At 37.7% G+C, this 26,534-nt stretch overlaps 1 protein-coding gene, 1 non-coding gene and 1 pseudogene across 3 annotated transcripts in view; 1 reads left to right on the top strand and 2 right to left on the bottom strand.

Moving 5' to 3' along the window:
• The window catches only part of PLBD1 (phospholipase B domain containing 1), a 66,795-nt gene that overhangs the window by 27,730 nt on the left and 12,531 nt on the right, over window positions 1-26,534 (top strand). Inside the window, exons 3-6 of the mRNA XM_053554456.1 lie at window positions 3,234-3,317; window positions 4,578-4,716; window positions 13,897-14,037; window positions 14,452-14,596. Coding sequence (XP_053410431.1) covers window positions 3,234-3,317; window positions 4,578-4,716; window positions 13,897-14,037; window positions 14,452-14,596 — 509 coding nt within the window. The remainder of the gene's footprint in view (window positions 1-3,233; window positions 3,318-4,577; window positions 4,717-13,896; window positions 14,038-14,451; window positions 14,597-26,534) is intronic.
• Window positions 9,268-9,879, bottom strand: LOC128560878 (pre-mRNA-processing-splicing factor 8-like; annotated as a pseudogene). The gene has a single exon (XR_008373171.1). The product of XR_008373171.1 is annotated as a pre-mRNA-processing-splicing factor 8-like (transcript).
• Window positions 23,716-23,818, bottom strand: LOC128562870 (U6 spliceosomal RNA). Its single transcript, XR_008373569.1, has one exon. It is a non-coding gene; the product is annotated as a U6 spliceosomal RNA (small nuclear RNA).

A 26,534-nucleotide genomic window follows, 5' to 3' on the forward strand; every position in this document is an offset into this window, starting at 1 on the left:
TATTTGCAGGTTATGTCTCTGACAAAGGTTTGATAACCAGAATCCACAGAGAACTCGTATGTATTAACAAGAAAAGAACAAGTGATCCTATCTCATTGTGGGCAAGAGATTTGAATAGAAACTCTCTGAAGAAGACAGGCACATGGCCTACAGGCACATGAAAAAATGTCATCATCCTTAATCATCAGAGAAATGCAAACCAAAACCACTTTGAGATATCATCTAACTCCAGTAAAAGTAGCCGACATAACAAAATCCCAAAACTATAGACGTCGGCACGGATGTGGAGAAAAGGGAACACTTCTACACTGCTGGTGGGAATGCAAACTAATATATTCCTTTAGGAAAGAAGTTTGGAGGTCACTTAGGAATCTAAAAATAGACCTGATGTTTGATCCTGTAGTTCTTCTCCCAGGTATATATCCAGAAGACCAAAAATCACTTTATAACAAAGATATTTGCACCAGAATGTTTATAGCAGCCCAATTCATAATTGCCACGCCATGGAAGAAGCCCAAGTGCCCATTGACCCTCGAATGGATAAATAAATTGTGGTGTACATACACCATGGAATGTTACGCAGCCTTAAAAAAGATGGAGACTTTACCTCTTTTATGTTTACATGGATGGAGCTGGAACATACTCTTCTTAGTAAAGTATCTCAAGAAGGGAAGAAAAAGTATCCAACATACTCAGCTCCACTCTGAAACCAATGTATAACCAACCACACTTCCGTATGAAAGCTATAACTCAACTACAGCCCAAGATGAATGGGGAAGAGAAGGGGGAGGGGAGGAGGGAGGATGGGTGGAAGGAGGATAATCAGTGGGACCATACCTATGGTGCACTTCACAAGGGTACATGTCAAATCTATTAAGTATAGAGTATAAATGTCTTAACACAATAATTAAGAAAGTGCAGTGAAGGCTACATTAACCAATTTGTTGTATTTCAAATTGTATGTAAAACCAGCACATTGTACCCCATAAATGCATTAATGTACACAGCTATGATTTAATTTAAAAAAGAAAAAATAATAAATTGCTATAATACAGATGAAATTGGAGAAAATTGAGGATAATCTCAAGAACTACAGAAAGAACATTGACTACAAAGGAATCGCAGACAGCATGCTTCTCCTATCACCAACAATAGAGGAGAAGATATCGAGATAATATATATATATTTTTTAAACAGGGTTTTGCTGTCTCCTGGGCTAGAGTAACAGTGGTGTCATTATAGTTCCCTGTAACCTCAAATTCCTGGTCTTAACTGATTTTCCTTCCTCAGCCTCCTGAGTACCTAGAACCACAGGTGCCCACCACCATGCCTGGCTAATTTTTCTATTTTTTGTAGAAACAGGGTTCGGCTCTTGCTCAGGCTGGTCTTACATTCCTGGCCTCAAATGATCCTCCCACCTCGACCTCCCAAAGTGCTGGGATTATAGACATGAAACACCACACCTAGTCTTCAAGATAGAATCTTTAAAGTTTTAAGGAAAAATATCTAACTAGAATTTTATAATTATGTAAATTATCCAAGAGTAAGGGCAAAATAAACCTATGTTCATATGTATGAATTAAAGCGAGTAAACTGTCAGAGGATAAACTTTAGCAAGAATAACAGGAAGGAAATTTTAGGATATAAAGAGTGACAGCTAATACAAGAAAAATAATAAAATTTTGGGTGGCGCCTGTGGCTCAAAGGGGTAGGGCACAGCCCTATATGCCAGAAGTGGCGGGTTCAAACCCAGCCCCAGCCAAAAACTACAAACAGAGAGAGAGAGAGAGAGAGAAAAGAAAAGAAAAATAATAAAATTTTATTGTAAAAGTTAAAAAATAGAAACTATTAAATTAGAAAGGTACAGCTAAATCTTTAAACAATAACATGGTGAGTAATATCCATGGATAAAGTTTGCTAAAATATGCTTTATTTTTGGAAGAAGAGAGAACTATTAAATCCATTTAGAGTTTATAAGAAAATGTGTATTTATGAATTTTTTAAAATCATGATCATTAAGAGACTAGAAATGCATTCTATAGTTTCTAAATCAGAAGTGAAAAGAAGAATAATAAAAGTGTTACCTAAACAAAGAAAATAAAAATAGGGACAAAGAAAGAGATAATAAGTGGAGAACAGAAAAGATGACAGAAATAAATCCAAAGATTAAAATCACAATGAATAAAAATGGATTATTTTCATCAATTAGAAAATTTTACAGAATATGAGACATTTTTAATTCTTTTAAGCAAGATTTAAAATAAAGAACCCTCAATACCCAATAATCCCACGGGGAATAGAAATTAAGTGGAGAAACTAAAATGTACCAATATTGTTGAAAATGGAAAAGTCTGACAGAACCAAGTGTGGTGAGCCTGTGGAGGAAGGGGGAGTCTAACATATAGTTGGTAGGAATGTAAATTGGTACAATTACTGTGGAGAACAATTTGTCAATATCTGATAACTTTTTAAACATATAGTAGAATATTCACCTAAGCAATCTTATAAATGTATCTGTGTGTGTATATGTGCGTCTATATATCTTAGAAAAACATATACAATGTTTGAAGTTGAATAAAGGTAGTGAAAACTAAAAACCAGTTAAATTCCCATCATGGGAGCGCATACATGAACCATCACATAGTCATACCATAGAATGATATCAGCAGTTGAAATGAATAAATTTAAGCAGATGATAACATAGATATTTCTTTGAAAAAAATTACAGAAATAAATTAGAATGATAGATAAGTATGATATTATTTATATTTTCTTCTGAAATGATAAACTATACATTATTTTTTATTTAATATGTGTACAATGAGTATATACATGTATGGGAATAATAAATCAGGTTCAAGATAGTAGTTACCTCTTGGGAGAAGGGAGGGAAATTAATATCAGGAAGGTGTGCAAAGGGACTTCAATTCTACTTTTTTTTAATTTTTTAAATATACAGGGCAAATATGGTGAAATATGATTTAATGAAGTTGGGTGGTGGGTACTTGGGTGTTTATCTGTCCTTGTCTATATGTTGGAAATATTTTCCAATTTTAAATTGTATATTTGATTTACTAAAAACATATATATGTATATTGTGTGTATGTGTAGTATCTATCTATCTATCTATCTATATTTATATGGAAGGTTTGCAATAGGGAACATTTAGTTAGCCGAAAGATGGAGAAACCCAAGTAAGATAGAAATGTAACAATTTGCATCTATCGTTTCAGACATATGTATGACCACTTCACAAACCTCTACCCTCAGCTGATCAAGAAACCTTCCATCATGAATAAAGTTCAAGTTTTTATGACGTACGTACAATAACTTTCCTCTTCTTGATGTTATTGAGGCTGCAAGGCTTTAATCTGTAATTTTAAATGGCAGTTTTTTCTTTGGCAATTTCTTTATCTCTTTAGCAGGACTTGAGGGTTGTTTCCCTGGCAGGGGTTTAGTGCTTTTTGGTAATGTCATGCAGACTGGTTGCAGACATGCCCTCTAATTTTGGCTCTTTCAAAGGTCAGGTTGAATATCATCTGGTCAATTGCTACCAAAGTTAGAGGAACACATCATCAGTGTAAAAGCAGGCAAAGTTAAATCCCTGGATCCCTTTCACATGGAGACTCCTCTCCTTTCAAGAATCACTTCTCCTCCCTCTTTAAGTTGTAGTTCTCTTCATGGGCCTGGTGATTTATCCTGGATGGGTGTTACCTAATACCTAAAGTCATAATTGTTAACACTCTCTGGAAATATTTCCATTTAAAGAGTATTCTAAAGACTAAAATTTTAACTGTGTTGAAATTTGGAGACAGGAAAGTTTTGCTCTTCAAATCACATGCTAAGCAACCTCTTGGTGAAAGTCTTACAGAGCATCCGTTCAAAGCCACCAGACTAGACCCCATGAAGCAATGATTCTGTGTTATATTCTAAGACTGGTCTAGAGGTAGCCTGAAAAAATGGTCGAAAACAGTCTTCAGTATACAAAGTTATATCAAATCATCTCATATAAAGTGCAGAAAACAGAAAGAAGATAGAATGAAAGGACTATTTAAAAATAAGACTTTTTTGCTAAGCATGCTGAGGTATTGAGGCTGTTATTAATAACGACTGGAATGGAATGGACCCTACACTGTGAAAAACGTCTTGAGAGAAATATAAATGATTATAACCTACCCTGTCTTTAAGAGTTTTTTTCCCCATTACTGAATTTTATCACTTCCACAGGCAAAAGTTTATCAATTTATCTTTACTCACTTAGTGAGACATGCATTTATATGAAATAAATAAATTTGGATGACTCGTCCTTGGCATCTTTAGGTCTCAGTAACTCAGGTAGATAAATATTAATATCACGCTTGTGTCTTGATTTTAGATAGTGCACAGAAGACACTGTAAAAAAGACTCATAATCATTTAGGATTTTCTCTGACATCCTCGAGTAACTGTAATGTTACAAGATCTAGAATTTAAATTGTATTAGCATAAGTGGGTATATAATTTCTAAATGCCTGGTTTTATTCAGCTGCAGATGAGTGAGCACTGAGACCTCTACTGCAAATCTAATTTCTGTTCCAGGAAACAAGATGAATGGACCCGGGAAAATATTAAAAAATACAAGGATGACCCATTTTGGAGACATACAGGCTATGTTATGTCACAACTGGATGGGCTCTATGTAGGAGCAATAAAGAGGGCTATATTAGAAGAAACGAAGGTAAGATTTTTAAGAAGCTGCACAGAATTTATATGGTATGACAGTCATATTGAAAACTGTCTTTAAAATAACATTCCAGTTTAAAAACAGATCAAAGTAGGATCAGAGTACACATTCTCTGTGGACAAGCCCTGTCATATCTATCTTGTTATAGCACCCAACTCACTGTCTGTAACAAAATTCAAGCTCAACATATGAATACAACTCAGTTCTGTGTTTTCCATCTTCTATAGTAACTGTGCTCTGACATAGGTACCATGATGGGAAGGTACTGTCCACTTAACTAACCTGATACAGCTTGTGTTTTAGACCATATTCTCATTAATACAAAATAGATCCAAGCGTGTAAGTTCCGTGTTCCTCACACTCTATGACATTCTTATAAACACAAACGCACATGATTTTGGGAGAAAGCTTCACTAACTATTGAGGCATCTAAGGTACCTTTTGATATATTTTCAAGAGTGGTGGTTATTTTGATTGCTGTGGATAACTATAGATATAGATACAGACATAGATATAGATATAAACATAGATATGGATAGAGATAGAAATAGACAAAGACATAGACACAGACATAGACATACTGATGTGTATACATATATATATCAAAATATGTAAAGAAAAAACGGTTCACAGAAAAGCAATGCTCATAATTTTTAATCGTGTGAGTTCAGCTTTAATGATACGATTATAATTGTAAATTAAAACTTAAATAAATGCTTTCTCACTCATCAAGTTGGCAAAAATTTCAAACTGTGAAAGTGGACTCTGTTCACAAAGTAATGAGGGAAATAGGCACTTTGTTAAAATCCTGGACAGGGCGGCACCTGTGGCTCAAGGAGTAGGGCGCCAGCTCCATATACCAGGGTAGCATGTTCAAACCTGGCCCTGGCCAAAACTGCAAAAAAAAAAAAAAAATACTGGTACAAATGCAAAATGGCACATTTACGATGGACAGGAATCTTGGCAGTCCGTGTGAAAACCATGTACTCACTTACCCTTTGACCCAGTAATACCACTTCTGCTACCATCACAATGGCACACTGGCAAAAATGGAATGTGGCATATGGACAAGCCTATTAATTTGCTGAGAATTTGTATATGTAACAACCAAATATGCAAAGGACTGGCTGCAAAACTGATGTATCTGTATAAAGAAACTAGATTGCCACATGTTGTTCCAGAGTGACCTTTGGGATTTGTTATTAAGAGTTAAAAAATATGGTGAAGAGTGTGTACCTTTTACATAAGAAAGGGAAATATTTTTTCAAGATTTTTAAAATATGACAATGGAACTTTAATAGGAATTGCATTAAAATTATATATTGCTTTGGGTAGTATGGACATTTTAACAATGTTGATTCTTCCCAGCCATGAGCATGGTATGTTTTTCCATTTGTTAATATTTTCAGCTATTTCTTTTCTTAGAGTTTCATAGTTCTCTTTATAGAGATCTTTCACGTCCTTTGTTAGATAAATTCCCAAATATTTCATCTTCTTTGGCACTACTGTGAAAGGAATAGAGTCCTTGACTGTTTTTTCAGCTTGGCTATTGTTGGTATATATAAAGGCTACAGATTTATGGGTGTTGATTTTGTAGCCTGAGACATTCCTGTATTCCTTGATCACTTCTAAAAGTTTTGTAGTAGAATCCTTAGTGTTTTCCTTGAATAGCCAAAATATTACTCAGAAATAAAAACAAAGCAGGAGGAATCACTCTACCAGACCTGAGACTGTACTATAAATCGATAGTGATCAAAACAGCATGGTACTGGCACAAAAACAGAGAAGTAGATGTCTGGAACAGAATAGAGAACCAAGAGATGAATCCAGCTACTTACCATAATTTGATCTTTGACAAGCCAATTAAAAACATTCAGTGGGAATTGAACGAACAGACATATACAACGTATCAAAATTTGAAGGATGCTGCTAAACCAGTTCTTGGGAGATTATTTATAGCACCAAAGTCTTCTAGAAAGGAAGAAATGTCTCAAATCAATTAAACCTTAAATAAGAGGAAAGGAAATAATAAAGACCAGAGTAGAAATTAATAACATAAAAACCAGAAAATAACTGGGTATATACATATGTCAAAACTTTCCAAACGGTATACTTCACATATATGCAGTTTAGTATATGTCACTTATACCTCAATAAAGCTGTGAAGTGAAAAAAAAAAAAATTCAGTGGGGAAAAGATTCCGTATTTAACAAATGGTGCTGGGTCAACTGGCTGGCAACCTGTAGAAGACCAAAACTGGACCCACACCTTTCAACATTAACTAAGATAGACTCTCACTGGATAAAATATTTAAACTTAAGACATGAAACTATAAAAATACTTGAAGAAAGTACAGGGAAAACTCTTGAAGGAATCGGCCTGGGTGAATATTTTATGAGGAGGACTCCCCAGGCAATTGAAGCAGTATCAAAAATACATTACTGGGACCTGATCAAACTAAAAAGCTTCTGCACAGCCAAGAACATAGTAAGTAAAGCAAGCAGACAGCCCTCAGAATGGGAGAAAATATTTGCAGGTTATACCTCCAATAAAGGTTTAATAACCAGAATCCACAGAGAACTCAAACTTATTAGCAAGAAAAGAACACATGATCCCACCTCAGGGTGGGCAAAGGACTTGAAGAAAAACTTCTCTAAAGAAGACAGATGCACAATCTACAAATACATGAAAAAAAGCTCATCCTCCTTAATCATTAGAGAAATGCAAATCAAAACTACTTTGAGATATCACCTAACCCCAGGAAGAGTAGCCCACATAACAAAATCCCCAAACCAGAGATGTTGGCGTGGATGTGGAGAAAAGGGCACACTTCTACACTGCTGGTGGGAATGCACACTAATACGTTCCTTTTGGAAGGATGTTTGGAGAATACTTAGAGATCTAAAAATAGACCTGCCATTCGATACTACAATTCTTTACTAGGTATATACCCAGAAGACCAAAAATCACAATATAACAAAGACATCTGTACCAGAATGTTTATTGCAGCCCAATTCATAATTGCTAAGTCATGGAAGAAGCCCAACTGCCCATCAACCCACGAATGGACTAGCAAATTGTGGTACACGTATACCATGGAATATTATGCAGCCTTAAAGAAAGATGGAGATTTTACCTCTTTCATGTTTACATGGATGGAGCTGGAACATACTCTTCTTAGCAAAGTATCTCAAGAATGGAAGAAAAAGTATCCAATGTACTCAGCCCTACTATGAAGCTAATTTATAGCTTTCATATGAAGGCTATAACCCAACTATGGCACAAGAATATGGGGAAAGGGCCAAGGGAGGGGAAAGGAGGGGGGAGGTGGGGCCACACCTATGGTGCATCTTAGAATGGGTACAGGTGAAACCTACTAAATGCAGAATACAAATGTCTACATACAATAACTAAGAAAATGCCATGCAGGCTACGTTGAACAGTTTGATGAGACTATTTCAGATTGTATATGAAACCAGCACATTGTACCCCTTGATTGCACTAATGTACACAGCTATGATTTAACAATTAAAAAAATAAATAAATAAACATTGAATGATGCTAGGTAAACAGATTTGCTTATCTTTTTAAGAGTAAACAACAGCGGAATTAAAATCCAAAACTAAAAGTTAGTTAATCAAAAAGAAGGACGAAAAGAAAGTGGAGGGGATAGGAATGAAATACACATTTCTCTGTAGGTCTCTTGCTTAATAGGTCTGACTTTGGAACCACATAAATGCTGTTCATAGTTTTAAAACACAAGTCAATCACAAAAAAAACAACAAATTGACACAAAATATATCTAACTATATAACATGTTGATAGCATAACTACACAGAGGACAAATATCAAATGACATTAAAACAGTCTCACTAGTGGTACAGATCCTAAGGACAGAAGAACCACCATAGAAACAAAACCAATGTACAAAAATTACTTAAAGTGTATGCAGTAAACTTAGTTGAGTGGTAATATTGGTATTATTATTCTAAAATTTAATAGAGTTGGATGAATAGATAGATATGGTAAAATAAAGCAAATAAGTAATTATATATTAAAAAAATAAGTATCTATATTAGTTAAGATTTTAAGAATAGGGGCGGGGCACAGTGGCTTACACCTGTAATCTTAGCACTCCCGGAGGACAAGGACGGTGGATTGCTTGAGCTCAGCAGTTCGAGACCAGCCTGAGCAAGAGAGAGACCCTGTCTCTAAAAAAATAGCCAGGCATTGTGGTGGGCCCCTATAGTCCCAGCTATGTGGGAGGCTGAGGCAAGAGGATCACTTGAGCCCAGGAGTTTTAGGTTGCTGTGAGCTATGACGCCGCAGCATTCTACTGAGGGCAACAAAGTGAGACTCTGTCTCAGAAAAAAAAAAAAAAAGATTTTAAGCATAGGAAAATTCAATGAAGTAAAGACACTGGTTTTTAAGATTGAAATATAGAAGGAAATCATTACTCTTAGCTTCCTTTAAAAATGCATATTTTCTTGCTTTGAAATATGAAAAGGTATCAGAGTAATGAGAACCCAGTGGCATTGATCATACCTAGGAAATTTGACACAGGGTAGGTAACAACATCTTAACACCCCAAAGCACTAACCATGAAGAAATTGATAATTCATCCTGGGGTGATAACTCGGGGGACTCATTGGGCTGAGTGTGGATCCAACCTAAGGGCTCCATCTCCTTGAGGTACTCATGTTGGGGCAGCTGGCCAGGCAGGTGCACAGTCTGATGAGTGCCCCACTGTGGGACCGTCACAATGCAGTGGATCTCCTTCACCTGGGGGTTATCCGGTGGGCTCACCCCATATAGGTATCCTGCAATTTGGGCCCGAAGGTCAGATATGCAGATGAACTTCTTAAGCACATTCTTGGGAAGGATATAGGTGTAACCAGTCTCCTTGATGTCATCAGATGAAACATAGATGTGATTGGTCCTCAAATGCAGATTGGCAGCAGAGATGGCCCTGACCCTCCATTCAGTCTTTGATGAGAAAGTCTGGGTCTCATAATTGCTGGTGGTAGAGGTGATGATCTCATCACCATGCTTGTTGACAGTTCAAGTCTGTGTTGCAGTCAGTTGTGATTGTTCCTTGGTCTGCTTCTCAATCTCAGCTATCTGCTGCCGTTGCTGTGATGGTGCTGAGATCTCCATACCCAGGATGATGTCTCGAATTTCTGATTGTGTCAGTGATGCCACATTCACATTGTTTTTCTTGCCATACCACTCATGCCAAAATCATGGCTGACAACCCATCTTGGGATGGCGGGAAGACCATTATCATCACCTGCAGCTTCACACCAGGCTCCTGCACACTGACAGCCTACAAGCTGACCCCTAGTGGCTATGAATGGGGCCGACAGAACACCGACAAGGGCAACAACCCTAAGGGTTACCTACCTTCACAGATGTTGCTGTCAGACCGCTTTCCTGGCTTCTTTATGGTCCCTGCCCAGACCTCATGGAACTACAACTTTATGGGTGTTCGGCATGATCCTAACATGAAATATGAGCTACAGCTGGCAAACCCCAAAGAATTCTACCACAAGGGGCACAGACCCTCCCACTTCCTCAACTTTGCCCTCCTGCAGGAGGGTGAGGTCCACTCTGCAGACCGTGAAGACCTATATGCCTAGTTGTTCCCTCACCTCTTCCTGTTTCAGATTCCCCAAAGGCTGGACTGGAGCCTCTTAGCTCCCAATCTGGAGACAAAGGGGTCAGCTGTGGGACAAACTGGTGACATTCAGCAGCTTGGCCCCTTTTCCTGTGTTTTACTGTGGTTTTGATCTTGTGACCTGTAATTGTGAACAAAATATAATAAATTTTGTATAAACAAAAAAAAAAGAAATTGATAATTCAGCATATAAAAATAAAGAATTTCTTTTTATCGAAAGACATCATATAGAGAGGGAAAATAGGATTTACAAACCAAGAGAAGACATTTACAATATGCTTAACTAATAAAGGCTTTGTATCTAAAATATATACAGAATTATCAACAAATACATTACAAAAACAGAAAATACCCAATGAAAAAATGTACAATGGGCAAAAAATATCAATAGGAATTTCACGAAGAGGAAACATGAAGAAATGATGTTAATCAATTTTAAGGAAATGTATGCTAAAATCTCCTTCAGACCGTATTACATGCCAGAATTGGGAAACCTCAGTTACTGCTGGAGTGAGCATATGATTAGAACCACTTTGGAGATAAAATGGACATTCCTTGAAACATTTGAAAATAATGCATATTTGGGCGGTGCCTGTGGCTCAAAGGAGTAGGGCACCAGCCCCATATACCAGAGGTGGCGGGTTCAAACCTGGCCCCAGCCAAAAAAAAACTGAAGATAATGCACATTCTACAACCTAGCAATTCCACTAAGAGATTAGAGACACTCCTGTCCTCGGGGTCCACATACTTAGTGGCTCAGTCGGTAAGGCGCCGGCCCCATATACCGAGGGTGGCAGGTTCAAACCCGGCCCCGGCCAAACTGCAACCAAAAAATAGCCGGGCGTTGTGGCGGGCGCCTGTAGTCCTGGCTACTCGGGAGGCTGAGGCAAGAGAATCGCTTAAGCCCAGGAGTTGGAGGTTGCTGTGAGCTGTGTGAGGCCACGGCACTCTACCGAGGGCCATAAAGTGAGACTCTGTCTCTACAAAAAAAAAAAAGTTCACGGTAACATTATTTTGATGTGAACTGGAAACATCTCAAATCCTCATCATAAGTATATTGTAATGCTATATAGATAATTCACAAAATGGAATGTCATATAGCAATGAAAATTAATGAACAATTTCCACATTATCAACATTGTTAAATGTCCCCCAAAAATCAAGTGTGTTTATAATAGCAAGAGACTAGAAACCACTTAAAAAATGTGTCACAAAAGAATGTACACAACACGATTCGTTTTGTACAAATTCAAAAACAGGCATTTTTTTAAACATATTGTTTGGGAATTCATCTAGAGATGATGAAATAATAGAGAAGCAGGTAATAAGTAACACAAAAGTTAGCACAATGGTTATTGTGAGTAGGGAAGGAGGGAGATGAGATCACAGACTTCTAGGGCTCTATTAACGTTCCATTTCTTACACTGTGAGGTGGAGAGTACATCAGTGTTTATTTTTCTCCTATTATGTGTATATGCTTTATTCTTTCACATGTATGATATCATTCTTAATTTTTTAAATTATGGTAAATTATAAGTTGAAAAAAAATTTGCAACTCCTATCAGAGACAAAGAGCTACTCTCCCTAATACTTAAAGAACTGCTCCTACCTAGTGGGGGAAAAAGAAGCATGTGAACAGTTTATAAAAAACAAACACAAAGGTTTTTTAAGATGGGTTCAGCCTTACTCTTAATCAAAAAATGTAAGTTACATAACATTAGAACATTGTTTTGCAACTCAGTATTGAGTATGTTAAGTATGGAAGAGTGTGATTGAAACAATTCCCATGAGGATGAGTTGGCAGTATCAAGATCAAAATCTCGAAATTTATCCTACACATAGACTCGCACACATAGAAAATGGGGTGTCTAAGATTAATTACCGTGGCATTGTTTATAATAGCAAGAGACTAGAAACCACTTAAAAATCATCAACAAAATACTCCTTAAAAATATCATAACATATTAATATGTTGGAATGCTGTTTAAAAGAGTGAGTAAGATTTTTACATCTAATATGGAAAGATTTCCCAAGATATTAAGTGAGAAATATTAAGACAAAAAAATCAAGATGAACAGCACATGCGATACTCTACCTTTTTTTTTTGTGGGGGGGGGTTTGTTATTTTTTTTTTTTTTTTTGAGACAGAGTCTCACTTTGTCACCCTTGGTAGAGTGCTGTGGTGTCACAGCTCACAGCAACCTCAAACTCCTAGGCTTAAACAATTCTTTTGCCTCAGCCTCCCAAGTAGCTGGAACTACAGGCACCTATAATACCCAGCTATTTTTAGAAACAGTGTCTCACTCTGGCTCAGACTGACCTTGAACTCCTGAGCTCAGGCAATCCACGCACCTCAGCCTCCCAAGTGCTGGGATTTCAGGCATGAGCTACTGCACCCGGCTACCATTTGTTTTTAAAAATTGTATTTATAAGACATTTAAAAAACTTCAGAGATACACACACATACAAATAAAATAAAAGTGGTAAGCTGGAAACAGGGTAGGATTTAACCAAATGATGATCAGAAAGAGGAGGAGACTTTGCACTATAGACCTTGGTAAAATTTTTAAATCTTGCGTAATGAATGCATCACTTCTTCTAAAAACAAAACAGAATATTTATGTAAATAAAAATTGGATTGAGTTTCTTGCTTTTGTTTCTGTTTTAAATGTCATTTGTGTTTATTCTGTACCTCTAACTAAAAACTAGTTTGTATACACAACTATTATGTACCCATAATAATTAAAAAATTAATTTTTGTTTTTTAATTGTAGATGCCTAGGCCCAGGTTACTCTGGTGGATGGAATCTCACTAGAGCAGTACACTCCAGTTAGCACAAAGTTCATGCTCAAGTGTAATCTGGTAATTCCTTCAGGGTTAGTGTTGCTTAGTCCATGGTCGTAATCAAAATCGGATGACACTGGCGATGTCTGGAGATGTTTTTGGTTGTCACAACTAGAAAGTTGCTACTGACAGAGAGAGGGCAGAGGCTGGGGATGCTGCTAAATGTCTTTTTAAATTTTTTTCCTTATTGTTGGTGATTCATTGATGGTACAAGAAACCATGTTACACTGATTGCATTTGTTAGGTAAAGTCCCTCTTGCAATTGTATCTTGCGCCCAAGAGGTGGCTGCTAAACATCTTAAACACAACCCTCCAAAAGAAAGTATTATCTAGCTCTAAAATACCAATATTGCCAAGGTTGAGAAGCCCTGCTACAGAGGACTGCAAACAGAATGCTCCATTTGCTTTACTGAGGAGCCACTCCCCAAATTTGTGGCTATGGCTATTAAAACACACTAAAACATCTTTTCTAAGCTAAAAAGTCATAAAAATTGTTTTCTAATAAATAATTAAGCTGCAATAAAATCTTGTACATCTGTTACATTAGAGATCCTTCACAAGGGAATTATTTAATGAATCCCTAATGAGAGGAAAAATGGGAAATGATATCTGTCACAAATCAATGTTAAGTGTGGTGTGTGTCTCTTGTCAGCCCATGACCCTGTTCCAGATCCAGTTCCTAAATGCTGTTGGAGATCTCTTGGATCTCATTCCCTCACTCTCTCCCATGAAAGATATCAACCTGAAGGTTTTTAAGAGATGGGACATGGGACATTGCTCTGCTCTTATCAAGGTAAGACAGACCAGCTCCTTTTTCCTTTTTCTGGTTCACACAGACTTTTTCTATGTATCACTCAAGCATGGCAACATCTCATCACCCCTGGCAATAGTACACATCAGCTCAGGGCTTTCTTTATGGTCAGATTTAACAACTGGAGGGAATTCTGATGGAGGGAATTGGAAGTACCTCTGTTTCTCTACCATTCTTCCCATGCTGCATGCATCCGCCATGCCCACCTTCTGGAATCTTCCATTGTAGATGTTAGAAAGAAGAATCTGTTTTGTGCACATTAAAGGTTAATCTTGGACTCGTTAGCCATATTTTTTAGTACTAAATTAGCAACAAATACTTATCAGAATTGACACAATCCCTGTATGTCTCCTGCACGTAAAATTGTAGTCCGTTTTCTGTGTACTTCTGTCACAGGTTCTTCCTGGATTCGAGAACATCTACTTTGCTCACTCAAGCTGGTACACATATGCAGCCATGCTCAGGATATATAAACACTGGGACTTCAACATCAAAGATAAAGAAAGCAGCAGTAATCGCCTCTCTTTCAGCAGTTATCCAGGTAAATAAATTTAGAGAGACACCTGAACACTTTGACTACTATGTCAGGATCAAGCCTTGGTGATTCAGAGGTGACTGGAATAGTAGAAAGAATGTTTAGTGTTAGTATACATTCATGAAAATTCTGATTTTTAGAGTGTTTTTGAAGAAATATAGCTCTAATACTTTAATAGAATGACATACACTAGGTTAATGGAGTTGCCAAATAGAAGACACTTTTTAAATGTAAATGGATGCATCTAAATTCACTTCAGCAAATGCCACCTGAGTATTTATGAAGTATAAGACATTTTCCTCAGCTCTGCAATGGAGGCAAAGAAAAGCACAACAGATCCTGCACTTATTTATCTTATTGAGGGCCTGTATTTTGTTTTTCTTCTTCACTGCAATATCCACAACACTTAACCTAGAGTGTGGCACCTGGTGCTTAATAAATTGCAAAATGAATGTGTAAGCTTTATAGCTTTGCATTATGGTCAAGAGAACAAGGTAAGTATGATACAGATAAAAATAATAATATTGTGTATTTTGTATATGTTCCAAAAGAAGTGCACAAATATTATGTGTATTCTGAAGAGGGAGAACTCACACCTGATGGTTAGGGGAAGGAAAGAGAGGCTGACATAGGACCATGAACAATGTCTAGAATGTGAACAGGCAGAGATGGATGGGAGCACAATGTCTGTAGAGCAGGAGCTGTAAACTCTTGTGCCTAAAGGAGACAGGTGGGTGATGTAAGTAGATAAAGCAGGACACTGGTATAAGAAAACAGAAGGCGGAGATGATGGCACTCATGACCCCATCCAAAGGAAGCAATGACTCAGCACCCACCGGTTGTCGTTCTCCAGAAATATGAAGACCAGGGTTTTCAGAGCCTCCAACCTCTTAAGATAGCACTATGATTTAAATAGCAAAACCCACTATGCAAAGCCAGCTAAGCATATCTGCTAGCTGGAATAGCCCCCCAGTTGCAGGGTTGCAACCTGCTCAGGAAACATCATGAGCAAAGATAAGGGGAAAACACCAAACAGCTAAGAGTCCAACACAGACGAGGTGTGGACAGTTGTAATCTTTAATTACATAGCTATGGCATATGGGGTGGTTATACGAACACCTGTCATTGGGATCACTTTGATCTCGTCTTTGCCTTAGTTTGAGTAATTGTTTTAGCATTGAGAGGGTCCAGGGTCTCCTCTCTCTGAGTTAGACTTTGCTTTGATTCTTTTATGTTCCATTAGATCTACCCTTAAGGACGTCCAGAGACTGAAACCAGTCAAAAATCTTCCTCTTCCTTTTGTTTGGTATAACATGAAATGTTCTGCTTTGAAATCTTTGTGGAATATGATAGTAATCTGAACAGTCCTGGATTCTAGATGTAGTATCAGAGGAGGACATGGGACGTTTTCCTATGACCTTGTTAACATTTGCATATATCCTTCCAAAACAGATATATAGATAGACAACAGATAAAACACAGAGCTTTATAGAGCAATTGAAACTGCCCAAGAACAAAAGACACTTTCATACCCCAAAGTGTTTTTACAGGAACTTGTGGAGCACTGTGATTCATATTTTCTTTAACTTGAGAAGAAAATTTGTTGAGAAGGCTTCTTTCTCTACAAAAACCAGGAAAAACATGTAGAGTCTTATTTATATCACAAACTGTTTGATTAAGGCATCAGCCACATTGGACTCACTCAACAGATACCATATTTTGCCATAAAGTTCATACCACGTGAGCTGTTGAGCCCCACACAAAACTGGGTAGCTTCTTTGTTTTTCTTTGGTGGGGAAGTTCCATGGTTGGTTGTGTGAGTTAGGAGTGGAGCCATTTTCGTGTGGAAGGGGACAGAGCCTAGAGACTCTTCATGATTGGAGAAGGATATTAAGAATTCTTGAGTCAGTCTGGGTACAGTGGCTCTTAACTGCAATCCTAGCACTCTGGGAAGCTGAGGCAAGAGGATTGCTTGAACTCAGGAGTTCAAGACCAGCCTCAGCAAGAGTGAGACCTCAATCCATAAAAGAAATGCAAAAATTAGCTGGGCCTGGTGATAAATGCCTGTAGTCCCAACTACTCAGGAGGCTGAGGCAGCAGGATCGCTTGAGCCCAGGAGTTTGAGGGTGCTGTGAGCTATGATGACACCACTACATTCTACCTGAGGCAACAGAGTGAGCAAGACTCTGTCTTAAAAAGAAAAAAAGAATTCCTTAGTCAATAGTTAATGACCACATATTGCATTTTTGAAATATGCCTTTGGAGTAGATCTTAAGTAGTCTCACCACGTAAACAAAGTAACTATGTGAGATGATAGATATGGTAATTAGCTTGATTTCGGCAATCATTTCCCAGTGTGTGTATGTATATCAAAGCATCACATAAACCTTAAATGTATGCAATTTTTAGTCAATTATACCGCAGCAAAGTTAAGAAAAAGAGGATGCAAGTAAAGTGAATTAGGAATTAATTAATATCCTATGTTAAGATAACAGTTTGAATATTTATATTAAAATTAAGTAAAGGCAATATGAAAAATAAAAAACAAGAACAAAAAAAGAATTCCTAAGTCAGAACACACAGATGCAGTCAAGAAACATTCATGACTTGGCTGAGGTACACATCAAAGATGATGACAATTGGGATGTTACAGCTACCATCATACTAAATAGACAGGTAATTCTGAAAGTCTCATATGTGCCTATTTGTACTCTTACAATATATCGTGGCCTTCCTGACACATCTTTTGACCTCACTATTAACATGATCACCATGAAAAACATGAAAGCTTCACAACATCACATTTTATGGCTTTTATAACGTTTCTAGGAAGGAAAAAGGAAGAGCTTGGACATCTGCTAAACTGTTTTTCAACATACAAGGTCCAACCACTTTGAACTTCCATTTTCTCATCTGTAAAATGAAGCTAGTAGAATGCTTGCTTCATAAAGTTGTAAATATTATACAATTTGCTGATTCATCAACAATTTTCTGTTAAAGTGTTGTGCTGGGCAAAGGATTTATGATGTGGAACAAGACAGACATAATCTCTACTCTCACAAGATTTGCATTCTGCAGAGAAATAGACACAAATAAAAAAGCAATGACAATAAGGTATGATTTGTGTAGTTACAGGGAAGACCAGCTATCTAGAGATGTGGAGATAGCTTTTAAGAGAAACCAGGATTTAGATTAAGGCACAAAAAATAAAGATAATTTAGCCAGGCCAATGGGGATAAGATGTCAGTAGAATGCTTCATGTGGAACAAACAGCATGTAAGCAAGAGAAAACGTGAATGCAGAGCAAAACAAGACCACTAAAGTGATAGGTGTAAAGGATACGAATATATTTGCATTGTGGAATTATCTGGCCCATTAGAAGAGGAGGACAGGAGAGGCTGTTGGCAGACATTTAGAAAGCTGGTACCTCAAATTGCCATAATGTTTTGTAAATGGTCAACCATGTATGAATGGGAGATTGATACCCACCTTCGAGAAGAAATCTAATGTCAACAATGCCTGAGTTGCTATACCACAACACAACTTTCTGTGCTCTCCTGTTGTCCTAGCAAGAATCCTTGAGGGATGATTACCAAATAAGAATTTTTAGGGTTGGGCGTGGTGGTTCACACCTGAAATCCTAGTACTCTGGGAGGCCAAGGCGGGTGGATTGCCTGAGCTCATGAGCTAACAACAACCTGAGCCAGAGTGAGACCCTGTTTCTGAAAATAGCCAGGTATTGTGGTGGGCACCTGTAGTACTAACTACTTGGGAGGCTGAGGCAAGAGAATCACCAGGAGTTTGAGGTCGAGGGTGATAAAGTGAGACTCTATCTCAAAAAAAAAGAACAGAATTTTCAGAGGAACAGCAGAGGAGAACAGAAGGAACAACAGCAATTCCTCAAAGGACTTTATCAGTATTATACAGGGATTTGTTGCATCCAGGACACCCAAACTCATCCAAGCCAAGCTCATGCTCTGCATTCACCAGAACCACGGTTAAAGAGGCTCCATAAAAATAGAGGTGGTTATGTATCAACAGATTAATTTTATTAATCTAGAAAGGATTTAAGGTGACTTGGTTGTTTAATAGGTTTGGTCTTCTTTAATCTGTTCTAAAAAGAGGAGAGAAATTTCCCTCACTCCTGGGGAATGTGCAAAGCCCTGAGAAAGTGAGAAGTGCACCAAAGTGCACTAGGCACTGATAACCCCAATGCCACCCTTAGGTGTGGGCACAGGACTCCTCTCTCACCCAAATCTGAAATGCTTTCCTCCAAATTGTCTAAGTCTGGCTGGGAATGGTGGCTCATACCTGTAATCCCCACACTCTGGAAGGCTGAGGTGGGTGGATTGGCTGAGCTCAGGAGTTTGAGACCAGCCTGAGCAAGTGTGAGACTCCCATCTCTAAAAAACAAAAAAACAAAAAAAGGAGTCACTCTCCAACACCTTGGTACAGGCCAATATGGCAGTGTGGCCATCTTGATCCTGACCTATATTCCTTGTCCATCAGTTTAGAAAGCTCTTTTGTAGAAAATTTCTGAAACCACCTTCAGTGCCTAAGACTGACCAGGGTGGCAGAGCCATCCAGGACAGCCTTTCTGAGCCCAGATAGGCCCTTGTCCCATTTCTCCTCCCTTTTTGGGAGCTCTTCTCCTTCAGCCCTACACATGTATTTCCACAAAACGCTACAAGTCACCCTGGGACTCAAGTCTATGACCTGGGACCAGTAAACAGAACCTTTCACTGGCACTCACGGTATATTTTTTGTAGGACAGTACATAATTGAGCTGTTGGAATGTTGGTAACATGATGATTTGAGGGGACTCTTATGTTAGACAGAGCATGTGTTCAGGGCTCTAGGCTACCAAAAATCATCTCTTAGCCCTGGGCTTTAGCGTGTATGCGGGCTCTGCACTGGCTTTCTCCTGTCTGCTCACGGTGCTGTACGACCTTCTACAGCACCTGAGGGCAGCAGGGGAGGAGAGTAGAGCCAGATTCACCCTCTGAGCTCCACTGCTGGGTGCCATGGTGGCTCCCTCCCTGCTGTGGGCACTGCACCAGGTGTTAGGCAGTCCTGGGCCTCCCCAAGCATTTGGAGAACTTGCTGCACAACACAGATTAGCCTTTGTAGCAGATCTCTTGCCACCAGAGGACTTCCTGCTCTCATAGGTCAGTCTGTAGCTGAGTGGATTTTCCTCATGCACTTGGGACAGCTCTTCCAGCAGAGCCATCCCTGCCCACTGGTGCTGTGTATGGAAGATAGGGGAGTGGTTGGCATGACAGATCACACTCTAGGAAGACAGTAATTAGCCCAAAGAGACCAATAGCAGACATGGTTGGAAAATGTGTTGATCTACATTTACACTCTAACATTCTGAATGTTAATGTTAGTAGCCATAAAATGAATTGTACCATTCATGGTTTTAACATTCTGAGTAAGATTTGCACTTGTGGTCATAATGAGCAAAGTGTAGTAAAAATCCACGGGTCTTTAGAAGCCAGTTTTTGCAGGTTGTGTGATAGATATTGCAGTCATTAAGTGAATGGCGTTAGCGAGCCACAGAGACAAAGAGATCTGTGTTGTTTCTACAAACAGGTTCCAAAGAGTCATGGCCTTTCTGAGTAATAACAGTATTGTTACCTTTTTCTCATGATAGAGATAGGAAATTAGAGGTGGTACAGGGACACTATAAAGAATCTTCCTGTGTATAGCCGGGCGTTGTGGCGGGCGCCTGTAGTCCCAGCTGCTTGGGAGGCTGAGGCAAGAGAATCACTTAAGCTCAGGAGTTGGAGGTTGCTGTGAGCTGTGTGATGCCATGGCACTCTACCGAGGGCCATAAAGTGAGACTTTGCCTCTACAAAAAAAAAAAAAAAAAGAATCTTCCCGTGCACTGATTGAACAGTAGACCAAATACCTAAGTACCTTTCTCTGCCTATTATTATTAATCTTCAAGGATAAATCAGTATATCTCATGTAGACCCATGAATTTTGTAATACACTTTTAATCAAATTGTTTATATAGGCAAGGAACTTGCCAAAAAAAATAAATAAAGTGCTTGCTGCTGGAGGTACGTGATACTCTTGGTGGCCCTGGAGAGCCTTGTTTTAGAAGTTTTCTGTCCCTAACAAAAAGGGTTTTGAATAGCCATGGTCTGTTTTGCCTAGCAACTGTTAAGGCTGAGGGCATTGATTTTGGCAAACAAGTCAAGAATTAAGAAAGTAAGAGAGAGAGGGAAATCACACAGGAAATGGCGGCACTAAAAAGGTGGCCAGTCCCACTATCCTCAGCGGAAAGTTCTGGAGGTTTAAATCAATTCAGAGAAAACTGACACAATCAAGAGCATTGTGTCTTCCGATCTATGAATGTAGTCTATTTCCCTTTTTATTTAAATCTTCTTTAATTTGAGCAAGGTTTTTTAGTTTTCAGTATACAAATCTTACATACCATTTATTAAATTGAACGCTAACTAATGTTTAACGCTATTGGGATCAGAATTGATTTTTTCATTATTTTTTCTAATTGTTCATCACTTATATACAGATATCAGTTATCCATTGCTACATAACAAATTACTCCAAAAGTTGGTGGCTAAACTCATGGTTTAGTAGCTCATGGTTTCTGTGGATCAGGAATTTAGAGAGGGTACAGTGAGGAGAGCTTGTCTTCACTGTACTATGTCTGGGGCCTCAACTGGAAGTCTCACCGCCTGAGGGGCTGAAATCTCTGATAGCTTTACTCAGTGGTTCTCAACCTTCCTAATACTGTGACCCTTTAATACAGTTCCTATGGGTCGCAACCCACAGGTTGAGAACCACTGGAACCTAAGCTGGAGGATGCATTTCCAAGATGAGTCACTTACATAGTTGACAAAGTAGTGCTGGCAAATTGGTTCCTCTTCACTTGAGCTTCTCCTCAGAACTCCTTGAGTATCTTCACAAGGTGTGTGGCATCCTCCAAACTAAGTGATCCAAAAGAACAAGGCAGAAACAGTAATGCCTAATTGTGACCTCGCCTCAAAAGTCACACATTGTCACTTCCACCAGATTCTATGCATTAGATGCAAGGTATTATGACCAGCCTACATTCCGGGAAAGGAAATTAGGATGCATCTTTTAAGAAGTGTGTCAATGAATTTAAGGAAAATTTTAAATTACCACTGTTTAGATAAAGATGAATTTTTGTATATTGTTATCCTGAGATCTTTTTAAATCCATGTATCAGTTCTAAGAGCTTTTTTGTAGGTTCCTTGGAATTTTTAATATACACAATCATGTCATCTCTGAAAAAAGACAGTTTTGCTTCTTCTTTTCCTTGTAAGTCTTTGATTGCTTTTCTTGCGTAATTACACTGGACAAGGCCTCCAGAATATTGTAGACTACAAGTGGTGAGGCTGGAAATCCTTGCCTAATTACTGATCTTCAGTGAAAAGTATTCAGTCTTTCACCATTAAGTATGTGTCATTAGTAGTGTTTTTATAGATGCTTTTTATAATGTTATAATGTTAAGGAGAGTCCCTTCTCTTTGTACTTTGCTTCATGTCTTTTATCAATAAAAGAGTATCGCCTTTTGCCAAACTCTTTCTCAGCATCAATTGAGAGGATCATATGAATTTTCTCCTTATGATGAATTATGTTGATTGACTTTCAGATGTTAAAACTGATTTGTCATTCTTAGGTTAACTCTCACTTAGTCATGACATATTATTCATTTTATTTTTTTATTGAATTTACTAATATTTTGTTAAGAACTTTTTCACCTGTATTCGAGAGATATTGATTTGTCGTTTCCTTCTCTTATGATGGTTTTGGTATTCTAAATTTGGAATTATTTCTTCCTCCCAAGTTTTCTAAAAGAGTTTAAATATGATTGGTATTATTTTCTTCTTTAAATATTTAATAGAATTCACCAATGAAGCCATCTGGATATAAAGTTTTATTTGTTGAAAATAAATTTAATTTATTATAAATTTAATCTTTCATTGATACAGGACTATTCCAGTTTTCTAATTCTTCTTGAGTCAATTTTAAAAATTTGTGCCTTTCAAGGAATTTATCCATTTCTTCTAAATTACCATTTATTAATGTGAAGTTATTTGTAATATTTTTCTTTTATTTTTTAGAGACAGAGTCTCACTTTATCACCCTCAGTAGAATGCCATGGCATCACAGCTCACAACAACCTCCAGCTCCTGGGTTTAGGTGATTCTCTTGCCTTAGCCTCCCGAGTAGCTGGGACTACAGGCATCTGTCACAATGCCCGGCTATTTTTTTGTTGCAGTTTGGCCAGGGGGGGTTTGAACCCACCACCCCTGGTATATGGGGCTGGCGCCCTACTCACTGAGCCGTAGGCGCTGCCCATAATATTTTTTTTAACCTCTTAATGTTGGTAGATCTATAGTTAAGCCACTTTATTATTCATGATATTATGTCATCATTATTTTTTTACATTTCTTTTTTATTGAGGGTACAAAGAATTAGGTTACAATGTTTGCATTTGTTAGACAAAGTGCCCTCTACAATTGTGTCCTGCCCCCAAGAGGTGTGCCATCCACCTTAACATTGTGCCCATTAAGTGGGAATACCCCCATTTCCCTCTCTCCTCCCTCCCCCCACTCCCTCATTCCCCCACCTCCCACCTTGAATTGATTTGAGTTTTTCTCTTATGTGAGCATGTATTAGATTGTCTACTAGCTTTATATTAGAACTGAGTACATTGGATTCTTGCTTCTCAATTCTTGTGAACTTTACTAAGAAGAATGTGTTCCAACTCTACCCAGGTTAATACAAAAGATGTAAAGTCTCCATCTTTTTAAATAGCTGAACTATATTCTATGGTATATATATACCACAGCTTGTTAATCCATTCCTGGGTTGGTGGGCATTTAGGTTGTTTCCACATTTTGGTGATTATAAATTAAGCTGTGATAAATAGTCTAGTGCAAATGTCCTTCTGATAAAAGGATTTTTTCTTCTTCTGGGTAGATGCCTAGTAATGGGAATGCAAGATCAAATGGGAGGTCTAATTTGAGTTCTTTGAGGATTCTCCATACTTCCTTCCAGAAAGGTTGTATTAGTTTGCAGTCCCACCAGCTGTGTAGAAGTGGTCCCTTCTCTCCACATACAAAAAATCTATGAAACACTTCACAGATTTGCATGTCATCCTTGTGCAGGGGCTATGCTGATCTTCTCTGTATTGTTCCAATTTTAGTATATGTGCTTCTGAAGCAAGTGCCATTCTTTTTTCTTGATTAGTCTAGCTATAACTGTACCACATTTTTAAATATATTTTTCCAAGGACTTTATTTTTTTATTTCCCACGATAGGATACAAACATTTACTTCTGTATTATTTTCACTCTGTGAGGGTAAACTTGCAAAACACAAGAGTAGGCATGTAATATCAGCTATTTGATGTAATAGATAAAATAAGAATGGGAGAACTGTATCAATGTTATTGGTATTTTCCAAGAACTAGATATTAGTTCTATTGATTTGCTTTCCGTTGCCCATGTTTCTTCTTCACTGATTTCATTTTTATTGCTATTATTTTCTTTCTTCTACTTTGGGTTTAATTTGCAGTTTCTTTCTAGCTTCTTAATGAAGAAGTGTAGATAACTGATTTTGATCTCTTTCTACTATAAATAAATAAAACGATAAATTTCCTTCCCACTTAATCCTGCTTTCAGTGCATGTGACAAATTTTGGTATGTTTTGTTTTCATTTTAATTCAATGTAGAATATTTTCTAATTTATCTCACATAACTGATCCATAGCTTATTCAGAAGTGTATTATTTAATTGCCAAAAATTTGGAGATTTTTCTATCATTGTTTACCAACTTAATTCCATATTCTAATTTATTTGTTGCAATTAGAGAGCATACTTTGTATAATTTTGGATTTGTTAACTTTACTGAGATCTGTTTTATTGCCCAGGATGGGTCTGTCTCAATGAATATTCCATATACTGTTGAAAAGAATGTGAATTCTGGTATTTCTGGGTGTTATGTTCCATAAAAGCCAATCACATCAGGTCAATTATAGTGTGATTCAAATCTTCTATTGATTTTCTTCCTACTTGTTCTATCAGTTACTAAGAAGGGAATGTTCCTAACTTCCGCTGTAATTGCTAATTTGTCTATTTTTCATTTCATTAGTGAAATTTTGCATCATACATTTTGATGATCTGTCATTAAACACACATTTGTAAGTATTCTTATTATATTGACTTTTTAAAAAACATCATGAAATGTCCCCTTTTGTTTCTAGTACACCTTCTTGTCTTAAAGTCTATATTGTTTGATGGTAATAAAGCTACTCCAGCTTTCTTATGCTTACTTTTTTGCATATTCTATTTTTTCTAGCCATTTACTTTCAAACTATTTGTGTCCTGAATGTTTTATAAATAAAGGTACATTTAGCTGCAATTTCCCATTTTCCCTGTGTATGGCAACTTAAGGGATGATTTTGGGTCACTGTATCGCACATAAATTTATTTTCTCACAGTTCTAGAAGCTGTGAGTCCAAGATCAAGTTGCTGGCAGGTCTGGTTTATCCTGAGGTCTCTCCTTCTGGCTTGCAGATGGCCACTTTCTCACTACATCCTCACATGGCCTCTTCTCTGTGTGTACACATACCTAGAATATCTTCCTCTTCTTACACGGACACCAGTTATATCCTATTAAAGCTTACCCGTATAACCTCAGTTAACCCCAATCACCTTTTTCTAGGCCCTATCTTCAAATATAGTCTCATTCTCTGGTACTGGTTTTAGGTTTCAACATATGGATTTGGGGGGAATACAATTCATTCTATGATAAGGAGTTAGGAGTACACTCAAGGAAGGAAACCCTGTGCTCGTTGTTAACAATGCTGCACTAATGTTCAGTTTCTCCCTGCCTTTGATCATTTTTAGTACCTTCAAATAGTTATTTTAAATATTTTTAAAGGGCCTCCTGGCATGTCAGGTGGGTGGAGGTTTCAAGTGGGAACAAAAGCTGGAATCTATTCCAGTTGAAGATTCCAGTAATGATGTTCCCCTGGAGGTAAGGCCTCAAGCTTAATCACCTACAGTTTGTACTGTTATCTGCAGGAGAAACCACTCAATTTCTTCATGCTGCTATGATTGGAATATTCACCTTTGGCATAACATTTTCATTCCAGTTAATACATGTCACTCAACTGCTTTCCATATTAATAAAAAATAGCCCAAGAGTTCCTTCTAGAAGTCTTTCTTCACCTGCAGGCTGAGTAAATTATCCCTCTTTTGAGCTTACTAGATACCAGGTACATAATTTCTTCAAAGATTATATTCCATATTCATGTTTACATCCCCAGTACAAGCACAGAGCTTTTTACAGTGCAATCAGTGAATAAGTATTTCTGGAAGGAAAAAAAAAAAAAGAGAGAGAAAGAGAGAAACAAAGAAGAAAGGAAAAAAGAAGAACGGTAGAAAGAAGAGAGAGGAAGGTGATAGGCAGACAAATTGTGGGTGTCCCAGTTGATGTGGACGTGGTAGGAGCTGCAAGGAAGAAAAAGATGCAGTGAAGTGAGAGGAGGGGTGAGAGCTGCCCAAGAGATGACTGTTCCTGTGGTAACCTCATTGCTTTCTACATGGACTGCCCTCCTTTATGTCCTGGATTTGAAAGCAGGAGTCCAAGATGTTCAGGAACTGTTAGCAAAGAACTTCGGATGCAAATCTACATGTTCAAGTTCAATCTTGAAGCTAATCTTTTGTAGTCGCTAGCTGATAAATGATACAAATAGGACCCGACTAGTTTTATGGGAATGAGGCAGCACTCCTGTTTTAAATAAGTTACTGTAAACCTGTTTGTGCTCAACTTGCTATTAAGTAAAAAGGAAAACAAAAAAAAAACTATCTTTTTTTTTTTTTTAAGTTTCTACTATGTGCCTGGTTCTGTGTCTTTGATACTATGAAAAAATTTTA

Source organism: Nycticebus coucang, chromosome 12 (genome assembly GCF_027406575.1).
Source record: "Nycticebus coucang isolate mNycCou1 chromosome 12, mNycCou1.pri, whole genome shotgun sequence".
NCBI lineage: Eukaryota > Metazoa > Chordata > Mammalia > Primates > Lorisidae > Nycticebus > Nycticebus coucang.